Raw genomic sequence first — 19,788 nt, forward strand, 5'->3', positions numbered from 1 at the left:
CCTCCAGCTTATAATGAGCCCAGGCTTCCTGCCCACCATATTGGATGCTTAGTTGCTCTTTTAGCACCTGAAATTCTAGGCCTATGTTCTCAAATTCTCCAGCACTTACAGGTATCTCATCACAGCAAAACAGAAATGTTCTAATTCTGTCATGTCCATTACATATTTGTAGAAAATCATATTTGAAGTTTGCACATTAAAGCAAGTTTCTTTGCTTTGTAAACTGAAAGGGTATTTCAGTGTTCAAATGGTTTACTGTTACCATTATTCAGTTTAAATAAATATGGAAAAAAGGAAGTGTGACCTTAATGGTCCATCATATTGCTTTTGTTTTGCTTTGCATTGGTGCAAAAAGGGTAAATTAGGGTGTAAAGCTGTTCATCTTACAGCTCATGAAATTCTGGTAAGCTGTGTTAAAGCACCTGGAGACAATACTCCAACTCCCACTGCAGTGTAACAAAACTGAAGCATGTTTGCCAATGGTGTATGATATAAATTGTTTCTCTTTTGGTTTCCCTCCATAGCCTGGACCCTCCCCATTTCTGGAATCTCCTCCAACCCTACAATCCTCAAGATCTCTGCACTCATCCAATTATGGCCTCTTCAGCATTCCCTATTCTATTTGCTCCCCCACTGGTGGCTGTGCCTTCAGCCGCTGAGGCCCTGAACTTTGGAATTCCATCCCTAAACTTTCATCTCTTTCTTCTTTTAAAACATACCTTAAGACCTATCTTTTTGACCTAGCTTTTGGTCATCTGTCCCAATAACTCCTTATGTGACTCGATGCCTAATTTTGTTTGATAATGCTCCTGCGAAGCGCCTTGGGACCTTTTACTATGTTAAAAGGTGCTTTATAAATGCAATTTGTGTTGTTGTTGAAGTCCAAGGTCAGTTTTTCAGTCCTTCTGAAGTTATCAGGCAGCAAGTTCAAAAGGTAGTCCAAGAAGAGTTAACATCCAATTTCCAAGGAAGATCATGGTCAAGACCTTGTTTTAAGTCTAATACATTCCAATTTAGAAAAGGATATAATTGCTCATTATTTTCTACATACCAAGAAGTGATACTTATGTCCACTATTGTTAATCTGTTTGGTTTTGCAATTATTTACTTATTTATTAATACATTTGATGCGTTGTCCATAGCCAAAGCCACAGTCTGATAGAATGTTTGCTCTACCGCACATATCTGGTATGCCTAATAATACCAAGAGTTTCTGTCAACCCCTGAACTCAATACCATTAGCCAGGTAGACAAACAACAATAACTTTTATTGATATAGTGCTTTTAACACAATGAAACATCACCAAGGGGATTCACAGGAGCATTATAAAGCAAAATTAGACACCGAGCAACATAAGGCATTATTAGTGCAGATAGCCAAAAGCTTGGTCAAAGAGGTAGATTTTAAGGAGCGACTTAAAGGAAGAGAGGTTTAGGGAGAGAATTCCAGAGCTTAGGTCCTAGGCAGCTGAAGGCACAGCCACCAATGGTGGAGCAATTAAAATCAGGGATGCTTATGAGGCCAGGATTGAATGAGCGCTGATATCTCTAAGGGTTGTGGTGCTGGAGGAGATTACAGAGATAGGGAGGTATGAGACCATGGAGGGATTTGAAAATAAGGATGAAAATTTTTTAAATTGAGGTTTTTGACCTAGAGTCTATGTAGGTCAGTGAACAAAGGAGTGATAGGTGAACGGGACTTTGTGTGAGTTAGGACACGAACAGCAAAGTTTTGGATGACCTCAGGTTTACAGAGAGCAGAACGTGGGAGGCCAGCCAGGAGTGCATTGGAATAGTCAGGTCTAGAGGTAACAATGGCATGAATGTGGGTTTCAGCAGCAGATGAGCTGAGGCAAGGACAAAGGTGGGCGATGTTACAGAGGTAAAAATAGGCACTTAGTGATGGTGCAGATATGTGGTCAGAAGTTCATCTCAGGGTCAGATATGACACCAAGGTTACAAACAGTATCGTTTAGTGTCAGACAGATGCCAGGGATAGAGTCAATAGCTAGGGAATGGAGTTTCGAGCATGGACTGAAGACAATGACTTCAGTCTTCCCAGTATTTAATTGGAGGAAATTTCCACACATCCAGTACTGGATGCCGGATAAGCAGTCTGATAATTTAGCAACAGTGGTGGAGTCAAGAGAGGGGGAGGTGAGGTAGAGCTGGGTGTTGTCAGCATACATGTGGAAACTAATGCTGTGCTTTTGAACGATCTCGCGAAGGGGCAGCATGTAAATGAGAAATAGGAAAGGGCCAAGGATAGATCCTTGGGGGAATACCAGAGGTAATAGTGCAGGAGCAGGACGAGACGCCACTGCAAGTGATACTCTGGATACACATTAGATAGATATGAATGGAACCAAGGAATGCAGTCCCACCTGCAGACAGGTCGAGAAGGACATGGAAGGATAGTTTACCTTTGTCACAGTCACTAAGGATGTCATCTGTGACTTTGATAAGAGCTATTTTGGTACTGTTGCAGGTGCGATAACGTGTGGAGGGATTCAAACATGGAGTTCTGGGAAAGATGGGCATGGATTTGGGAAGTGACAATACAGTCAAGGACTTTGGACAAGAAAAGGAGGTTGGAGATGGGGCTGCAGTTTGCAAGGATGGTGGGGTCAAGGTTGGCTTTTTGAGAGGGGTGATGACAGCAGATTTAAAGGAGAGAGGGACAGCACCCAAAGAGCAAGAACCATTAACAATATCAGCTAACATGGCGACCAGGAGTGGACGTTAGCTGAAAAGCAGTTTTAGTGAGAATAGGGTTAAGGGAGCAGGAGGTGTGTCTCATGGACAAGATGAGCTTGGAGAGGGCATGAGGGGAAATAGGAGAGAAACTAGAGAAAGATACAAGTTCAGGGCTAGGGTGGGGGAGAACTTTAGAGGAAGTTTGGCGCAGTGGGCTGGTGGAAAGGAAGGAAGAGGCAGAGGCAGCTAATTGGCTGGTCTCAATCTTAGTGACAAAGAAATCCATGAGCTCCTTGCACATATTGACAAAGGCACACTCCTCTTCATAGAGAGCGAGGCTTACAAATGGAAGTGATCTTTGCTGCTGATCCCCAGGAAAATATTTGAGGTAAAAGCTCCAAAAACATAATAGTGGTACCAGTGCATATGACGCAGAGTAACTTTTAAGCTTTTTAGTCTTAGCAATGATATGGCTATGCTGTTAGCTCTCCTCTGATATTAAAAATCTAACTGAGATTTGGATGCTAGAGGCCAGAGTCCTATGTAAATCTACAAGACTGTGTGAGAAATTCAATTTGCCTGATTAAAGAGTGACATGGAGCTGGCTTTATAATCGCAAGCTACTGGCTTACACCATTTTACAAAAGGTACCAGTGCCAAAATGGCATCTGAATTATAATAAGGAATTTTGTATCATCCTAAATCTAATAACACAACGCAAGCCATGACAAAGATTGAATATCATTACAATCTATTCCATTAGCACACTCAACTAATATTCCACATTTAGGGTTTTCAATAAAGTGGGATTTTTTGATGGCACAGTCATAGAGTCACGGCACAGAAGAAAGCCATTCGGCCCATCGAGTCCATGCCATCAATGACATTTTTATTTCACAAGAGTACTGGATAGTTCTGTGGGACATCACACTGTCTTTTTTACTATTTGGGCTTAGGTGTGAACGCAGCCCAGACTGGTGGGATTAGTCTTCTTTCAGATGTAGGGGTCCTACAGGCAATGGGTTTAGACAATCTCAACCCAAAGTTTAATGGTTTCAGGCTCAAGGACAAAGCAGCACTAATTCAAATTCAAATTTTCATTCTCACAGATAAGACACAATGATGGAAATATTCATAATGGTCCAGCATGCATGTTTTGTGAATTTTGAACAAAGGTACACTAATGGGCAGAATAAAGTGATGTGATACTGCCAAACAACTGACATTTATGTACCCCTCTTGGCATACAGAGATCTCTCAGTGCTTTATAGGATGGTGCATAGCAAGAGAACTGATTGGGAGCAAGAAAGGAATGAGTGTCAAGAGGCAATAAAAGCATAAAGAGAAGATTCTTAAGAAGACTTGGAGGGTAGAAGGCGAAGAGATAAGGCAGAAATGCTGAGGGAGGAAGTTCCAGAGAATGAGGGCATAGATGTGAAAGGAGCAATCACTGACAGTTAAGCAGAGGGACCAAGGATTGATATCTAGGCAATTGTTGGAGAAGCAGAAAAGAAGAACACAGGCCACAGATTTTTGGATAGTGGGAGTAGGGAGGCCACCTAGTAGAGCACAATCTAAATCCAGCCATGAGTTAATAAGCATGTGGATCAGGATTTTGGCAGGTGAAGAAGAGGTAGGGCCAGAACTGAGTCATGTTTTGGATATGAAAGAAAACTTGAAAAACAATTAACAAAGTCATCCAAACTTATATAGATAACAGCGAAACCTGTGAACTACGGACTGGCGCAGCTGTCCTTGTTTTGCACATGCAATTATTTTCAAAATGGTCCTTGTACGTATTGTAAAAACTTTCCCAACAATCTTGTAGAAGCAGCTGAGATTATGATCAGCAACAATGCTGAGAACCCCCTCCTACACACCAGCATTCAGCTCTGTTTCATTTCAAATTGCTCTCACTTGGAGCAGTGTGGAACTTCAGTAATGAACTAGGTTTCTCAGTTCTACTTACCTTTAGATACCCTAGTTATGTATACATATACACATCGGATTTGTTTTAATTTCATATGATTTATGTTTTTAGCTTTCTTTTTACTTCTAAATGGATTGTGGATTCATTCTGTAGCTAGAAATAACATTATTGTTAAAAGTTGTTCAGTCCCCTAATGTTTTAGGGTTTAACGCGTCAGAGCACAATTTTTAAAAATTTATTTCATGGCCATCCCAAATTGCCCTTGACAATTGAGTGGCTTGCTAAACCATTTCAGATGGCAACAGGTCAGAGGCTAGGAATCCTGCGGTGAGTAACTCACCTCCTGACTCCCCAAAGCCTGTCCACCATCTACAAGGCACAAGTCAGGAGTGTGATGGAATACTCACCACTTGCCTGGATGGGTGCAGCTCCAACAACACTCAAGAAGCTCGACACCATCCAGGGACAAAGCAGCCTGCTTGATTGGCACACCATCCACAAACAGTCACTCCCTCCACCACCAATGCACAGTGGCAGCAGTGTGTACCATCTACAAGATGCACTGCACCAAGGCTCCTTAGACAGCACCTTCCAAACCCGCGACCTCTACCACCTCGAAGGACAAGAGCAGCAGATGCATGGGAACATCACCACCTGCAAGTTCCCATCCAAGTCACACACCATCCTGACTTGGAACTAAATCGCCGTTCCTTCACCGTCGCTGGGTCAAAATCCTGGAACTCCCTTCCTAACAGCACTGTGGATGTACCTACCTCACATGGACTGCAGCGGTTCAAGAAGGCAGCTCACCACCACCTTCTCAAAGGCAATTAAGGATGGGCAATAAATGCTGGCCGGGCCAGTGACGACCACATCCCATGAATGAATTAAAAAAAAATTAAGAGTCAACCACATTGATGTGGGTCTGGAGTCACATGTAGGTCAGACCAGGTAAGAACTGCAGATTTCCTTCCGTAAAGGACATTAATGAACTAGATGGGTTTTTACGAAAATCAATGAGAGTTTCATGGCACCATTATTGAGACGAGCTTTCAATTGCAGATCTTTATTAATTAATTGAATGTATTAATTAAATTTAAATTCCAACAGCTGCTGTGGTGGGATTTGAATCCATGTCCCCAGGACATTAGCCTGGGCCTCTGGATTATTAGTTCAATTACATTACCACTACGCCACTGTCTCCCAATGAATTTAGCTGACTGTGTTACTGAAAGTGCAGGATGCGTGATTCGTGCCTGTTTACCTCTTTTTGTCACTACGATAGGGCCAAGATGACAAACAAGTTGGCATCTGGATGTTTTGTACCAAGTATCTCATTTCTGGGGGTCTTGTTCACAAGAACATTGAGGGGGGAGGGTGAACAAAAAGTGGTTGTGGTCCATATTGGTACCAATAACATAGGTAGAAAGAGAGATAAGGTGCTGCAGGTAGATTTTAGGGAGCTAGGAAAGAGATTAAGAAGCAGGATTGCAAAAGTTAGTAATCTCTGGATTACTCCTAGTGCCACGTGCTAGTCAATATAGAAACAGGAGGATAGCACAGATGAATGCGTGGCTGCAGAGATGGTACGGGAGGGAGGGCTTAAGATTCCTGGGACATGGGACTGTTCTAGGGGAGATGGGACCTGTACAAACTGGATGAGTTGCACCTCAACAGGGCCGGGACCAATGTCCTCGTAGCGCAGTTTGCTAGTGCTGTGGAAGAAGGTTTAACATCATTTGGTGGGGGGGGGGGGGGGCGGAGGGGGGAACCATGATGTAGCATTAGCAAGGAGAAACAAGGTGCACAAAGGATTGGGAGAGACAGACAGCACTAGTGTAAGAAATAGTAAGGTATTACATGAGGACAGACTAAGAGAGAATACAATAAAATCCAATTCAGGTATACAGTGCATGTATGTAAATGGTAAATAAGGTTGGCGTGCTGCAGGAGCAAGGAGGTAGATGGGAACACAATGCTGTAGTGATAACTGAGAAAAAAGGGCAGGATTGGGCACTTCAAATTCCTGCATACAAGGTGTTCAGGAAAGATAGGAAAGGAAAGGAAAGAAAGGAGGAGTGGTAGTATTGATTAAGGATAATATTACAGTGCTGGAGAGAGAGGACATCCTAGAGGGGGGGTCAAGGTCAAGGCAGAGTTAAGAAATAATAGAGGTGCCATAACACTACTGGGTGTATTCTATAGGCCACCAGCTAGTGGGAACGATGTAGAGCAGCAAATTTGCAGGGAAATTACAGAGAGGTGTACAAACTATAGAGTAGTTATAATGGGGGACTTTAATTATCCTAATACAGCCTGGGATCGTAACAGTGTAAAGGGCAGAGAGGGAGAAGAGTTTCTGAAAAGTCTTCAGGAGAATTTTCTAGATCAGTATGTTTCCGGCATTACTGGATCTGGTTCTGGGGAATGAGGTGGGTCAAGTGGAGCAAGTGTCAGTAGGAAAACATTTAGGGGACAGTGACCATAGTATCATAAGGTTTAGATTAGCTATGGAAAAGGTCAAAGAGTAATCTAGAGTAAAAACATTTAAACGGAGGAAGGCCAATTTCAGTGGGTTAAGAACAGACCTGCCCCAGGTAAAGTGGAATGAAAGATTGGCAGGCAAAACTGTAACAGAACAATGAGCTGCCTTTAAAGAGGAGATGGTTCGGGTATAGTTGAGGTCATTCCAACAAGGGGGAAAAGGAAGGGCAAACAGAGCTTCATGGATGATGAAGGAGAGAGAGAAAGATAGAATCATAGAATCATGATTATAGCACAGAAGGAGACCAATCGGCCTGTTGTGTCCCTGCCAGCTCTCTGAAGGCCTCGAACGAATCTGCCTCCATCACACTCTCAGGCAGTGCATTCCAGATCCTAGCCACTCACTGCCTAAAAAAGTGTTTCCCTTATGTCGCCGTTGCTTCTTTTGCCAGTCACCTTACATCGGTGCCCTCTGGTACACGACCCTTCTGCCAAGGGGAAATGTTTCTCCCTATCTACCCTGTTCAAGCCCTTCATGATATTCAACTTTTATTAAATTTCCTCTTAATCTCCTCTCATCCAAGGGGAACAGCCCCAGCTTCTCCAATCCATCCACTTAACAGAAGTTGCTCATTCATGGAACCATTCTCGTAAACCTTTTCTGCATCCTCTCTAATGCCTTCACATCCTTCCTAATGTGTGGTGCCCAGAATTGGACACAATACTCCAGTTGAGATCAAATCAGTGTTTTACAGAGGTTTATCATAACTTCCTTGTTTTTGTACTTTATGCCTCTACTTATAAAACCAAGGTTCTTGTATGCCTTTTCAACCACCTTCTCAATCTGCTCTTCCACAGTCAGCGATTTGTGTACATAGGAACATAGGAAGGTAGGAACAGGAGTAGGCCATTCAGCCCCTCGAGCCTGTCCTGCCATTCAATGAGATCATGGCTGATCCGCAGCCTAACTCCATATACCTGCCTTTGGCCCATATCCCTTAATATCTTTGCTGAACAAAAATCTATCTATCTCAGATTTAAAATTAACAACTGTTCTAGCTTCAACTGCTGTTTGTGGGAGCGAGTTCCAAACCTCTACCACCCTTTGCGTGAAGAAGTGCTTCCTATGGGCGGCACAGTGGCGCAGTGGTTAGCACTGCAGCCTCACAGCTCCAGCGACCCGGGTTCAATTCTGGGTCCTGCCTGTGTGGAGTTTGCAAGTTCTCCCTGTGTCTGCGTGGGTTTTCTCCGGGTGCTCCGGTTTCCTCCCACAAGCCAAAAGACTTGCAGGTTGGTAGGTAAATTGGCCATTATAAATTGCCCCTAGTATAGGTAGGTGGTAGGGAAAATATAGGGACAGGTGGGGATGTGGTAGGAATATGAGATTAGTGTAGGATTAGTATAAATGGGTGGTTGATGGTCGGCACAGACTCGGTGGGCCGAAGGGCCTGTTTCAGTGCTGTATCTCTAAACTAAACTAAACTAACATCTTTCCTGAACGGTCTGGTCCTACTTTTTAGACTATGCCCCCTAGTTTTAGAATCTCCAACCAGTGGAAATAGTTTATCTTTATCTAGCCTGTCTTTTCCTGTTAATATCTTGAAGACTTCAATCAGATCACCCCTTAACCTTCTAAATTCTAGCGAAAACAGGCCTAATTTGTGTAATCTCTCCTCGTAACTTAACCTCTGTAGTCCAGGTATCATTCTTGTAAACTTACGTTGCATTCCCTCCAAGGCCAATATGTCCTTCCTAAGGTGTGGTGCCCAGAACTGCTCACAGTACTCCAAGTGGGGTCTAACCAGGGTTTTGTACAGCTGCAGCATAACCTCTGTGTCTTTATACTCCAATCCTCTAGATATAAAGGCTAGCATTCCATTAGCCTTTTTGATTATTTTCTGCACTTGCTCGTGGCATTTTAAAGATCTATGCACCTGAACCCCCAAGTCTCTTTCGACATCCACGTTACTTAACCTCTTCCTATTTAGAAAGTACCCTGCTCTATCCTTTTTTGGTCCAAAATGGATAATCTCACACTTGCCCGCATGGAAATCCATCTGCCACAGTTTTGCCCACTCACCTAGTCTGTTAATTTCTCTTTGCAATTTTATGCTATCATCTAGACTGTCTACAATGCCGCCTAACTTTTTATCATCAGCAAATTTGGATATATGACTTACTATGCCATCATCCAAGTCGTTAATGAATAATGTGAATAATTGAGGCCCCAACACAGATCCCTGCGGGACACCACAAGTCACATCCTGCCAATTGGAGTGCTCACCCGTTATCCCCACTCTGTCGCCTACCACTCAACCAACTTCCTAAACAATAATTTGCCCTTAACTCCATGGGCTTCAACCTTAGTTAACAGTCTCTTCTGTGGGACTTTATCAAATGCCTTCTGGAAGTCCATATAAATATCATCCATAGACATTCCCCTGTCCACTACCTTAGTCACCTCTTCAAAAAATTCAATGAGATTTGTCAGGCATGACCTTCCCGTCATGAATCCATGCTGGCTGTCCCTGATTAACTGACATTTTTCTAGGCGTTCAGTCACCCTATCCTTGATAGTAGACTCCAGCAACTTGCCCACCCCAGATGTCAGGCTAACTGGTCTGTAATTTCCTTGGTTTCCCCTTTCACCCTTCTTAAAATATACCCCCAGGTCTCCCTGTTCCTGCATCCCTTTTAGAATTGTACCCTTTATTTTATATTGCCTCTCCTCGTTCTTCCTACCAAAATGTATCATTTCACACTTCTCTGTATTAAATTTCATCTGCACTTGTCCACCCATTCCACCAGCCTATGTTCTCTTGAGGTCTATCACTCTCCTCCTCACAGTTCACAATACTTCCAAGTTTTCTATCATCCACAAATTTTAAAATTGTGCCCTGTACACCCAAGTCTAGGTCATTATCAAGAAAAGCTATGGTCCCAACACTGATCCCTGGGGAATGCCACGATATACCTTCCTCCAGTCTGAAAAACAATTGTTCACCACTACTCTCTGTTTCCTGTCACTCAGCCAACTTCAAATCCATTCTGCTACTGTCCCTTTTATTCTACGGGCTTTAACTTTGCTGACAAGCCTGTTATGTGGCACTTTATCAAATGCCTTTTGGAAGTCCATGTACACCACATCAACTCAATACCCTCATCAACGCTATCTGTTATCTTATCAAAAAATTCAAGTAAGTTAGTTAAACACAGTTTGCCCTTAACAAATCCGTGCTGGCTTTCCTTAATTAATCCACATTTGTCCAATCAAGAAAGGGTGTAAGGACAGTCCTAGCAACTACAGACCAGTTAGTTTAATGTCAGTGGTGGGTAAGGTTTTAGAAACAACAATCAGGGGAACAAAAAATCAACAGGCCCTTGGAGAAGTTTGAGTGAATTAAGGATAGCCAGCACAGATTTGTGAAGGGAAGATCATGCTTGACTAATCTAATTGAATTTTTTGATGAAGTAACAGAGAAGGTTGATGAAGGGAATGCGATGGATGTTGTCTACATGGATTTTAAGAAAGTGTTTGATGAAGTACCCCATAAAAGGCTGGTTTACAAAACTGAGACTCATGGAATAGGAAGGTCAGTGGCCAATTGGATAAAAAAATTGGTTTAAGGACAGAAAACAGCAAGTTATGGAAAATGGTTATTTTTCAAACTGGAGGATGGTAGACAGTGGTGTTCCCAAGGGTCAGTGCTAGGACCACTGTTGTTTTGCTATATATAAATTACTTGGATCTTGGAATATATGTAGAATTTCAATATTTGCTGATTATACCAAACTTGGAGGAGTGGCAAACAGTGAGGATGATACAAATTGCCTGCAATAGGTCACAGATTGGCTTGCTGAATGGGAAGACAAATAGCAGATGGAATTTAATACAGAGAAGTGTGAGGTGATGCATTTTGGCAGAATGGATAGGATGAGGCAATGTAGACTTAATGTCACAGTCCTATAGAGTGTGCAGGAACAGAGGGACCTGGGGGTGCATGTGCATCGATCTTTGAAGGTGGCAGGACATATTGAGAGAGTGTTTGGTAAAGCATATGGGATCTTAGGCTTCATAAATAGAGGCATAGAGTAAAAAAGCAGGGAAGTTATGCTGAACCTTTATGAAGCTCTGGTTAGGCCCCATCTGAAGTATAGCATCCAATTCTGGTCACCACACTTTAGGAAGGATGTGAGAGTCCTTGAGAGGGTGCAGAGGATATTTATCAGAATGTTTTCAGGGATGAGGGATTTTAGTTACAAGGTTAGGTTGGAAAAGCTGGGGTTGTTCTCCTTGGAGCAAAGGAGATTGAATGGAGATTTGATAGAGGTGTACAAGATTATGACAGGCTTAGATAAGGTAGACAAGGAAAAAGTGTTCCCATTAGCTGATGGTACAAGTACTAGGGAACACAGATTGAAGGTTTTGAAGAGATGCAGGGGGAATGTGAGGAAGAACCTTTTTAAGCAGCAAGTGGTAATGACCTAGAACTTGCTGCCCACCTGGGTGGTGGAAGCGGAGACAATCAATGATTTCAAAAGGAAATTGGATGACTTGAAGGAAATACATTTGCAGGGCTACGGGGATCGAGTGGGGGAGTGGGACTGACTGCATTGCTCCACGGAGAGCTGGCATGTGCCCAATGGGCCAAATGTCCTCCTTCTGTGCCGTAAATGAATCTAAGTGACTGTTAACTTTCTCCCGAATTATCATTTCTAAAAGTTATCCCACCACCAAGGTTAAACTGGCTAGTCTGTAGTTGCTGGGCTTATCCTTACACCCTTTTTTGAACAAGGGGTTAACATTTTCAATTCTCCAGTCCTCTGGCATTACCCCTGTATCCAAGGAGGATTGGAAAATCATGGCCAGTGCCTCCGCAATGTCCACCCTTACTTCCCTCAGTATCGTTGGATGCATCTCTTCCGATCCTGGTGAAGTACAGCCAGCCTATTTAATATCTGCTTTTAATGTTCTCCTTAATCAATCCTTTCCTTCCTTCCTTATCTTTTCTGAACACCTTGTATCCAGAAATATTTAGTACCCAGTCCTGCCCTTTTTTTTGTTATTGCCACATCATATTCCCATCCGGCTATCTGTTCCTGGAGTTCACTAACCTTATTTACCACACTCTGCACATTCACATACTTATACAATAAACCTAAATCTGATCCCATTTGATACCTTACTATTTCCTACTCTCGTGCTATTTCTCTCTCCCAATTCTCTGTGCACCTTGTTTTTCCTCGCTAACATTACCTCCTAGTTCCCACACCCCCGCCAAGTTAGCTTAAATCCTCCCCAATGAGCAATGAAGCAGGAAAAGGGTGCATATGACAGATGTCAAATTGGTAATACAAATGTGAACCAGGCTGAATGTAGAAAGTTCAGAGGGAAGGTGAAAAAGGAAATAAGAGAGGCAAAGAGAAATTATGAGAAGCGAATTACAGCAAACATAAAAGGGAACCTCAAAGTCTTTTATAGGAATATAAACAGTAAGAGGGTAGTAGGAGGAGGGGTGGTGCCGATTAGAGATCAAAAATGGACCTATGCGTGGAGGCTGTGGGTATGGTTGAGGTACAAAATGAGTACTTTGCATCTGTCTCTACCAAGGAAGAAGATGCTGACAGAGTCATTGTAAATGAGGAGGTAGTTGCGATACTGGAGGGGAAAAAAGTGATAAAGTGCACGTTTTAGAAAGGCTGCCTGTAATTAAAGTTGAAAAGTCATCAGGACAGGATGGGATGCATCTGAGGATACTAAGGGAAATAAGGGTAGAACTTGTGTCGGTAGTGGCCATAATCTTCCACTCCTCCTCAGCTTCGGGGATGGTGCCAGAAGACTGGAGAATTGCAAATGTTACACCCTTGTTCAAAAAAGATTGTAAAGATAAATCCAGCAACTACAGGCAGTAAGTTTAACATTGGTGGTGGAAAAGCTTTTAGAAACAATTATCTGGGACCAAATTAACAGTCATTTGGACAAGTGTGGATTAATTAAGGAAAGCCAGCATGGATTTGTTAAAGGCATATTGTGTTTAACTAATTTGATTGAGTTTTTTGATGAGTTAACAGAGAGGGTTGATGAGGGTGATGCGATTGATGTGGTCGATATGGACTTTCAAAAGGCATTTTGCCAGCAAAGCTGAAGCCCATGGAATAAAAGGGACTGTGGCAGCAAGGATACGAGGACAGCTGAGTGACAGGAAACAGTAGTGGTGAACGGTTGTCTTTTTAGACTGGAGGAAGTGGGGTTCCCAGAGGTTGGTAATAGGATCACTGACCTAGGCTTGGGTGTACAGAGCATAATTTCAAAAATTTGCAGAAGACATAAAACTTGGAAGTATTGTGAACTGTGATGACGACAGTGATAGACCTCAAGAGGACATAGACTGGTGGAATTGCAGATTAAATTTAATGCAGAGAAGTGTGAAGTGATACATTTTGGTAGGAGGAATGAGGAGATGCAATTTGAAGTAAAGGGTTCAATTCTAAAGGCGGTACATGTAGAGAGAGATCTTGGCATATATGTGCACAAATCATTGAATGTGACAGGGCAGATTGAGAAAGTGGTGAAAAAAGGCATAGGGGTTTCCTGGGCTTTAGAGTTTTTTAAAAATTCATTCATGGGATGTGGGCGTCGCTGGCCAGGCCAACATTTATTGCCCAACCCTAATTTCCCTTGAGAAGGTGGTGGTGAGCTGCCTTCTTGAACCGCTGCAGTCCATGTGGGGTAGGTACACCCACAATGCTTTTAGGAAAGGAGTTCCAGGATTTTGACACAGCGACAGTGAAGGAACGGCAATATAGTTCCAAGTTAGGATGGTGTGTGACTTGGAGGGGAACTTGCAGGTGGTGGTGTTCCCATGCATTTGCTGCCCTTGTCCTTCTAGTTGGTAGAGATCGTGGGTTTGGAAGGTGCTGTCTAAGGAGCCTTGGTGCATTGCTGCAGTGCATCTTGTGGATGGTACACACTGCTGCCACTGTGCGTCAGTGCTGGAGGGAGTGAATGTTTGTAGATGGGATGCCAATCAAGTGGGCTGCTTTGTCCTGGATGGTGTCGAGCTTCTTGAGTGTTGTTGGAGCTGCACCCATCCAGGCAAGTGGAGAGTATTCCATCACACTCCTGACTTGTGTCTTGTAGATGGTGGACAGGCTTTGGGGAGTCAGGAGGTGAGTTACTCACCTCAGGATTCCTAGCCTCTGACCTGCTCTTGTAGCCAATGTATTTATATGGCAACTCCAGTTCAATTTCTGTTCAATGGTAGCCCCTAGGATGTTGATAGTGGAGAATTCAGCGATGGCAATGCCATTGAATGTCAAGGGGGGATGGTAGATTCTCTCTTGTTGGAGATGGTCATTGCCTGGCACTTGTGTGGCACGAAAGTTACTTGCCACTTATCAGCCCAAGCCTGAGTATTGTCCAAGTCTTGCTGCATTTCTCCACGGACTGTTTCAGTTTCTGAATAGTTGCGAATGGTGCTGAACATTGTGCAATCAGGCATCGAGTACAAAAGCAAGGATGTTATGATGAGCCTTTATAAAACACTGGTTCAGCCTCAACTGGAGTATTTTGTCCAATTCTGGCGCCGCACTTTAGGAAGGATGTGAAGGCTTTAGAGAGGGTGCAGAAAAGATTTATGAGAATGGTTCCAGGGATGAGGGACTTCAGTTACGTGGATAAATTGGAAAATCTAGGGCTGTTCTCCTTAGAAGAGAAGATTAAGGGGAGATTTAATAGAGGTGTTCAAAACCATGAGCAGTTTGGACAGAGTAGATAGGGAGAAAGAAAAGGCTTTTGTCGAATGGGAAGTTCTTTACCCAGCATCTATAGCAGCACAAAAACCATGCTATCCCTGGGATAGAGCCATGCAAGCATTCAATGTCAGGGTTAAAGCGGTTTTTCTGGCCCTATGGTTGCTGGGTAAAGAGATCTCCATTCCACAAAAGTTGTTTCTTTCACAAAACCTGTTGCTGCCTTGCACTGACCTGTGTGTTAAGTTGTGAAAGGGCTTGGTGCATTGAAGGCTATCTGTCGTTAATATTTTGCGAATGTCCGTGGTTTCAGAGTGCCTCTTTTATATCTTACCATACTGGTAATTTGGGTCTTTCAATAAGTATACATCTTTTGCAATTGTCCATTTATATATACGTTTCACTGTGCTTCAAATACCAGAAATTTGTCATTGTAATCTGCTTCTTCAAGAGGTGATATCATGCAATCTAGTTCTACAGGATGGTAATATCACTGCAAGAAGCAACAGAAATATTTTCATTTGAGATCTTCAGCTAAATAAAAAAAATGTTGGATTGGCTCATAAATGTCACACAAACAAGTTGCACTTTGTTCATTCTGGTTCTTATTTCAATATGTGTTCAGCATCCGCACAGTAACAGCTCAGGTTGCACATACTAAATTGCTGCAATCAGAATATTTAATACTAATTACAATTGTTAACCACATTTTTGTACATAAAACTTTAAATAAAACATACTTTTGCCACTTCCCAGGCATGTTTCGGCCACAGTGGAGGAGAGCAGTTGCCCCAGTATATCACGCTGTTTTGATTTGCATGGTGGTTCAGAATTTCCCTCTTCCATTCTTGACACAAAGAACAGGCCCTCTGAAACTAAAGAAAATTATACATGCCAAGACACTGGATAAGTCAACAAGGAGAAGGACACTGTATCGTTAACAGGAACCTCAATTACAATATCAGCAAATATCTGAAAGTGTTGGGACATTCTTCAGTTCAACTTCAGGTACATTGTAAGGTTTTTTTAATGCATATAACAACCTGTAAAAATTCAAGCTGCTACTGGATACCTTATGTCTGGCCACTTAATCTTAGGTGATATTCTGAACTGAAAATAACCGTTCTCTAGGTTTTGATGATTCAGGACGGGCTACAGATAACACAAAAGTCAAAATGATGGTTAACCTTACCTATTCATTCTTAGCAAAGGTGAAGTCACTCCATTAGTTATTTTTCAAACAAATGCTGAGCAGTACAAGAAACACCAATAACGGAAATGAAAGAGTAAAGTTATGTCAATGTGATAAAAATTAAATAAACAGAAATTTGTTAATTTTAAAATCATTAGCCCTGCACCTCAGATTATAGGTCACCTGTAACCCTCTCAACCACAAGCAAGTGCCATGGATAGTAAAGGGGGAAAATGGGCAAATATTAAAGAAGAAAGGAAGACACGAAGACCAGCAGCAGAAGCCTCAGAAGAGAGAGAAAAAACTGCTCTCAGAACACTGATACTGCAAAGAGTTGCGAAGGTTTGAACCCTGTTTGAAGGCTCGAGGTTTGCGGAGGAAAAAAGACCAATAGGGTCACAAGAGATTGCCTTATTAACAGAAGACCAATCAAGTGTACTTGGAAGAAGTGAGCAAAGAGGACATTGGCTTTGTGAAGGTCATGGGAGATCCAACCCATTGCAACTGGGAGGAGTTTGGTACTTTTAACTGCAAAGGATATCTTTTTGCTGAGAACACCATGTAACGTGTAAGTGTAGTGTGGGGTTTTACAATGTGTTAATAAGTTAATGGGAAATACCTTTCACTGTAATTTAGTGTATTTAGCTATCTAAGTACTGTTTAGATAATGTTGATTTTTAATTTAGCTGCTGTAGCTGTCTTAAAACGTGAAATCTTGTCGTGTAATTCTTTAAACAGTCTGGGAATGTCATATCGCTTCTTTTAAAGTTAACGGGCTCTATTGAGGTCGTAACAGGATGACAAGCTCATATAGAAAGTTTCTATGGTAATGGTGGACAGTTAAATTTATATAAAATAAATAAAATAAAATGAAAGAATATAAAAATAAGGACAATATGTATGATTTAAAAATGGGACTGAATTACCTCTGTATACCTGATCCAATTGTCCTTCACCCTGTAACCCTGCTTCACTTAAACTCTACATTTATTCTTGATGCCGTGTGCAATGCCACAGAGGATCATCTAGCATAGAAAATAGAGGCCATTCATTTGCAGGTTTCACAGCATAATTGACTGCTGTAGAAACAATTCCCTAAATACCAGCAAAAAAAACCCCACATACCATGGAATAAAACCAGAATTTGATTTATTTGGTGATTCTGTTGTTATGTTCTACAGTACCCTCATTGTCCTAACGTAGTGACTCACCATGAGCAATATCATATAGGAGGTCTGCTGTTATATAAATACATGTATATATACATATATATTTTAACTTGATTTTCATTTCCATTCTCTTTATTCATAAATCTCTACAATCATAAACTTTTCTTTGATTTCACGAATTCCTCAACCATTAGAATTGTGCTCTTCTGCTGGACAATGTGTAAACCTTGGCCCAGTGCAAATCCCCACTCACAGCTGTGACAGGCTGAGGTTCAGGACTGTAGTTCACTGCACTGATGAATTCTCACCTTTACTCTGCTATTCTATTAGGTCTTGAGCTGAAATCACCTTCTCCTGGAACAAAGCCCATTTCTTCACTGGCCTCTAGGCTTTACTGTTACCTCCATCTTCACTGCCACTTTCTGCTGAGAAAGTATTCTCTGCTGGACGGCCTCTATTTTAGTATCTGTTCTGCTTCTGCAATGATAGTTTTCAGCTCCTCTTACATTTTCCCCCAACTATGCACTGAGCTAATGCTGATGTGTTCTTTTTGGTTGCCATCCCACTTTGGATTCTGCTCCATTGAATGATCACTGCTTTCTCCATGCTGTCTGTGACCTCTAACACCACTCATCTTTGACAAGTCCTTAACCATCCTAGAGTTTCACCCCAATGCTTCTCACTCCTCTGATGATATACCAAATCAGCTGGTGCACGCTGCCAACGAATGAGACCACTACGAATTTCTGTTGGACGCCTGCATCAATCTCTGCTGCCTCTTGGTCTGCACTCTGCACTGCTGCTCAGCCCTCTGTTTTCCACTTGACAGGGTCCAGCAGTGCACCTACAGACTTTCTGCCCTTTGAACACTCTTAGTTCCATTCCTTGTCCGCAACTGTCTCCAAACCAGAACATTGGTTTGGCAATGCTCCAAGTTGATTTCATCCACCTTGTTTACAAGTCAACTTCATCCTATCACTGAATCTCATCTACTAACTTTGTACTCTCTCAGATCATCTCCACCCTGTCTTTGAGACCACACCTGGAATACTGTGTGCAGTTTTGGTCTCCTTATCTGAGGAAGGATGTTCTTGCTATAGAGGGAGTACAGCGAAGGTTTACCAGACTGATTCCTGGGATGGCGGGACTGATGTATGAGGAGAGATTGAGTCGGTTAGGATTATATTCGCTGGAGTTCAGAAGAGTGAGGGGGGAATCTCATAGAAAACTATAAAATTCTAACAGGACTTGACAGGGTAGATGCAGGAAGGATGTTCCTGATGGTGGGGGAGTCCAGAACCAGGGGTCATAGTCTAAGGATACGGGGTAAACCTTTCAGGACTGAGATGAGAAATTTCTTCACCCAGAGAGTGGTGAGTCTGTGGAACTGTCTACCACAGAAAGCAGTTGAGGCCAAAACATTGTATGTTTTCAAGAAGGAGTTAGATATAGCTCTTGGGCCGAAAAGGATCAAAGGATATGGGGGGAAAGTGGGAACAGGCTACTGAATTGGATGATCAGCCATAATCATAATGAATGGCAGAGCAGGCTCAAAGGGCCGAATGGCCTACTCCTGCTCCTATTTTCTATGTTTCGATGTCTTCGGTTTGACCAGGATATGTCTCTCCTAATCTTTGACAGCTATGGAATTCCTTCTGTGTCCATTTGCACATCCATTTTGGCTTCTGCTGAAGAAGGTAAACTTGTCTTGTCTTCTCCCTAGATGCTGACTAAGCTTTGTTGCCATAATTCAACTTCAGTTTAACTTGTAAGGAGTCTTTACCATGTCGTAAAAATGCAACTTTGCGACAGGATGCCCATCTTAGATACATAACACACACACACATCGGTGTCGTGCTGCGTTATCCCGACAATGAGAGATGGGGAAATTGCTGACGAGACTTGCAGTTGTATATTTCCACCCACCAGCAACCGAGCTCACTTTTCCAGGCAGCACGGGACAATAACTGATACAGTTGGTTAACCATCAATCTCTCAATACTTATGAACCCAGGAAGACACTGTGAATTATTTCAATGCAGTATACAAATAAGTATCAAATTATATCTTTGTGAGGAATGAAAATACTTCAAAGGGCAATTAAGGATGACGAGCAACGCTTTCACTTTGAATGGATGGTACAACGGATACAATTGATAGTTCCATTCCTGCAAGTTTCCTTATAGAATCGTTATTAGTGCAAATCCTGATTCCTATTTACTCACTTGTGTTCTTTGGGGTCTGCAAAAATTCTTGCAGACTTCTTGCTGCAGAAACGAGTTAGTGCGAAGAAGAAATTGGTGAAACTGTTCCATTTCGGTGTTGACAAAACCCATTAGACAGTCTCTGATTTTCTGCAGACAGAAGCCTGCTTTAATCCAGTTTTTGTATCCTTCATCATTAAGACGAATACTCAGCTCCGATTGCATTATTGCTTCAAACAAACAAAATTAATGTCACTTTCAAACTGCTTAGCTGGCTGTGTGCAAAGGTGCTGATCCGTCACTTATTGCTTTTCATTTGTCTCGGCCTTGGAACTTTGACCCGGTCACATCTGAGTGTGT

General features: G+C 42.3%; 1 protein-coding gene across 3 annotated transcripts in view; it reads right to left on the reverse strand.

Annotated features, from left to right (window-relative positions):
• The window catches only part of LOC137374482 (uncharacterized protein CXorf38-like), a 129,056-nt gene extending 109,268 nt beyond the window's left edge, over positions 1–19,788 (reverse strand). For 2 of the 3 annotated variants that reach the window (XR_010975822.1, XM_068040653.1), the window contains exons 1-2: positions 19,450–19,787; positions 15,604–15,738 (exon numbers count right to left, since the gene is read on the reverse strand). Coding sequence is in view for 2 of the 3 variants with exons in the window: in XM_068040653.1 (XP_067896754.1) it covers positions 15,604–15,738; positions 19,450–19,653 (339 nt within the window). In the remaining variant the exon portion in view is untranslated. Of the gene's footprint in view, positions 1–15,603; positions 15,739–19,449 lie in introns of all 3 variants that reach the window. The other variant, XM_068040654.1, reaches the window with a different exon arrangement.

This window comes from Heterodontus francisci, chromosome 10 (assembly GCF_036365525.1).
Source record: "Heterodontus francisci isolate sHetFra1 chromosome 10, sHetFra1.hap1, whole genome shotgun sequence".
In the NCBI taxonomy this organism is placed as follows: Eukaryota; Metazoa; Chordata; class Chondrichthyes; order Heterodontiformes; family Heterodontidae; genus Heterodontus; species Heterodontus francisci.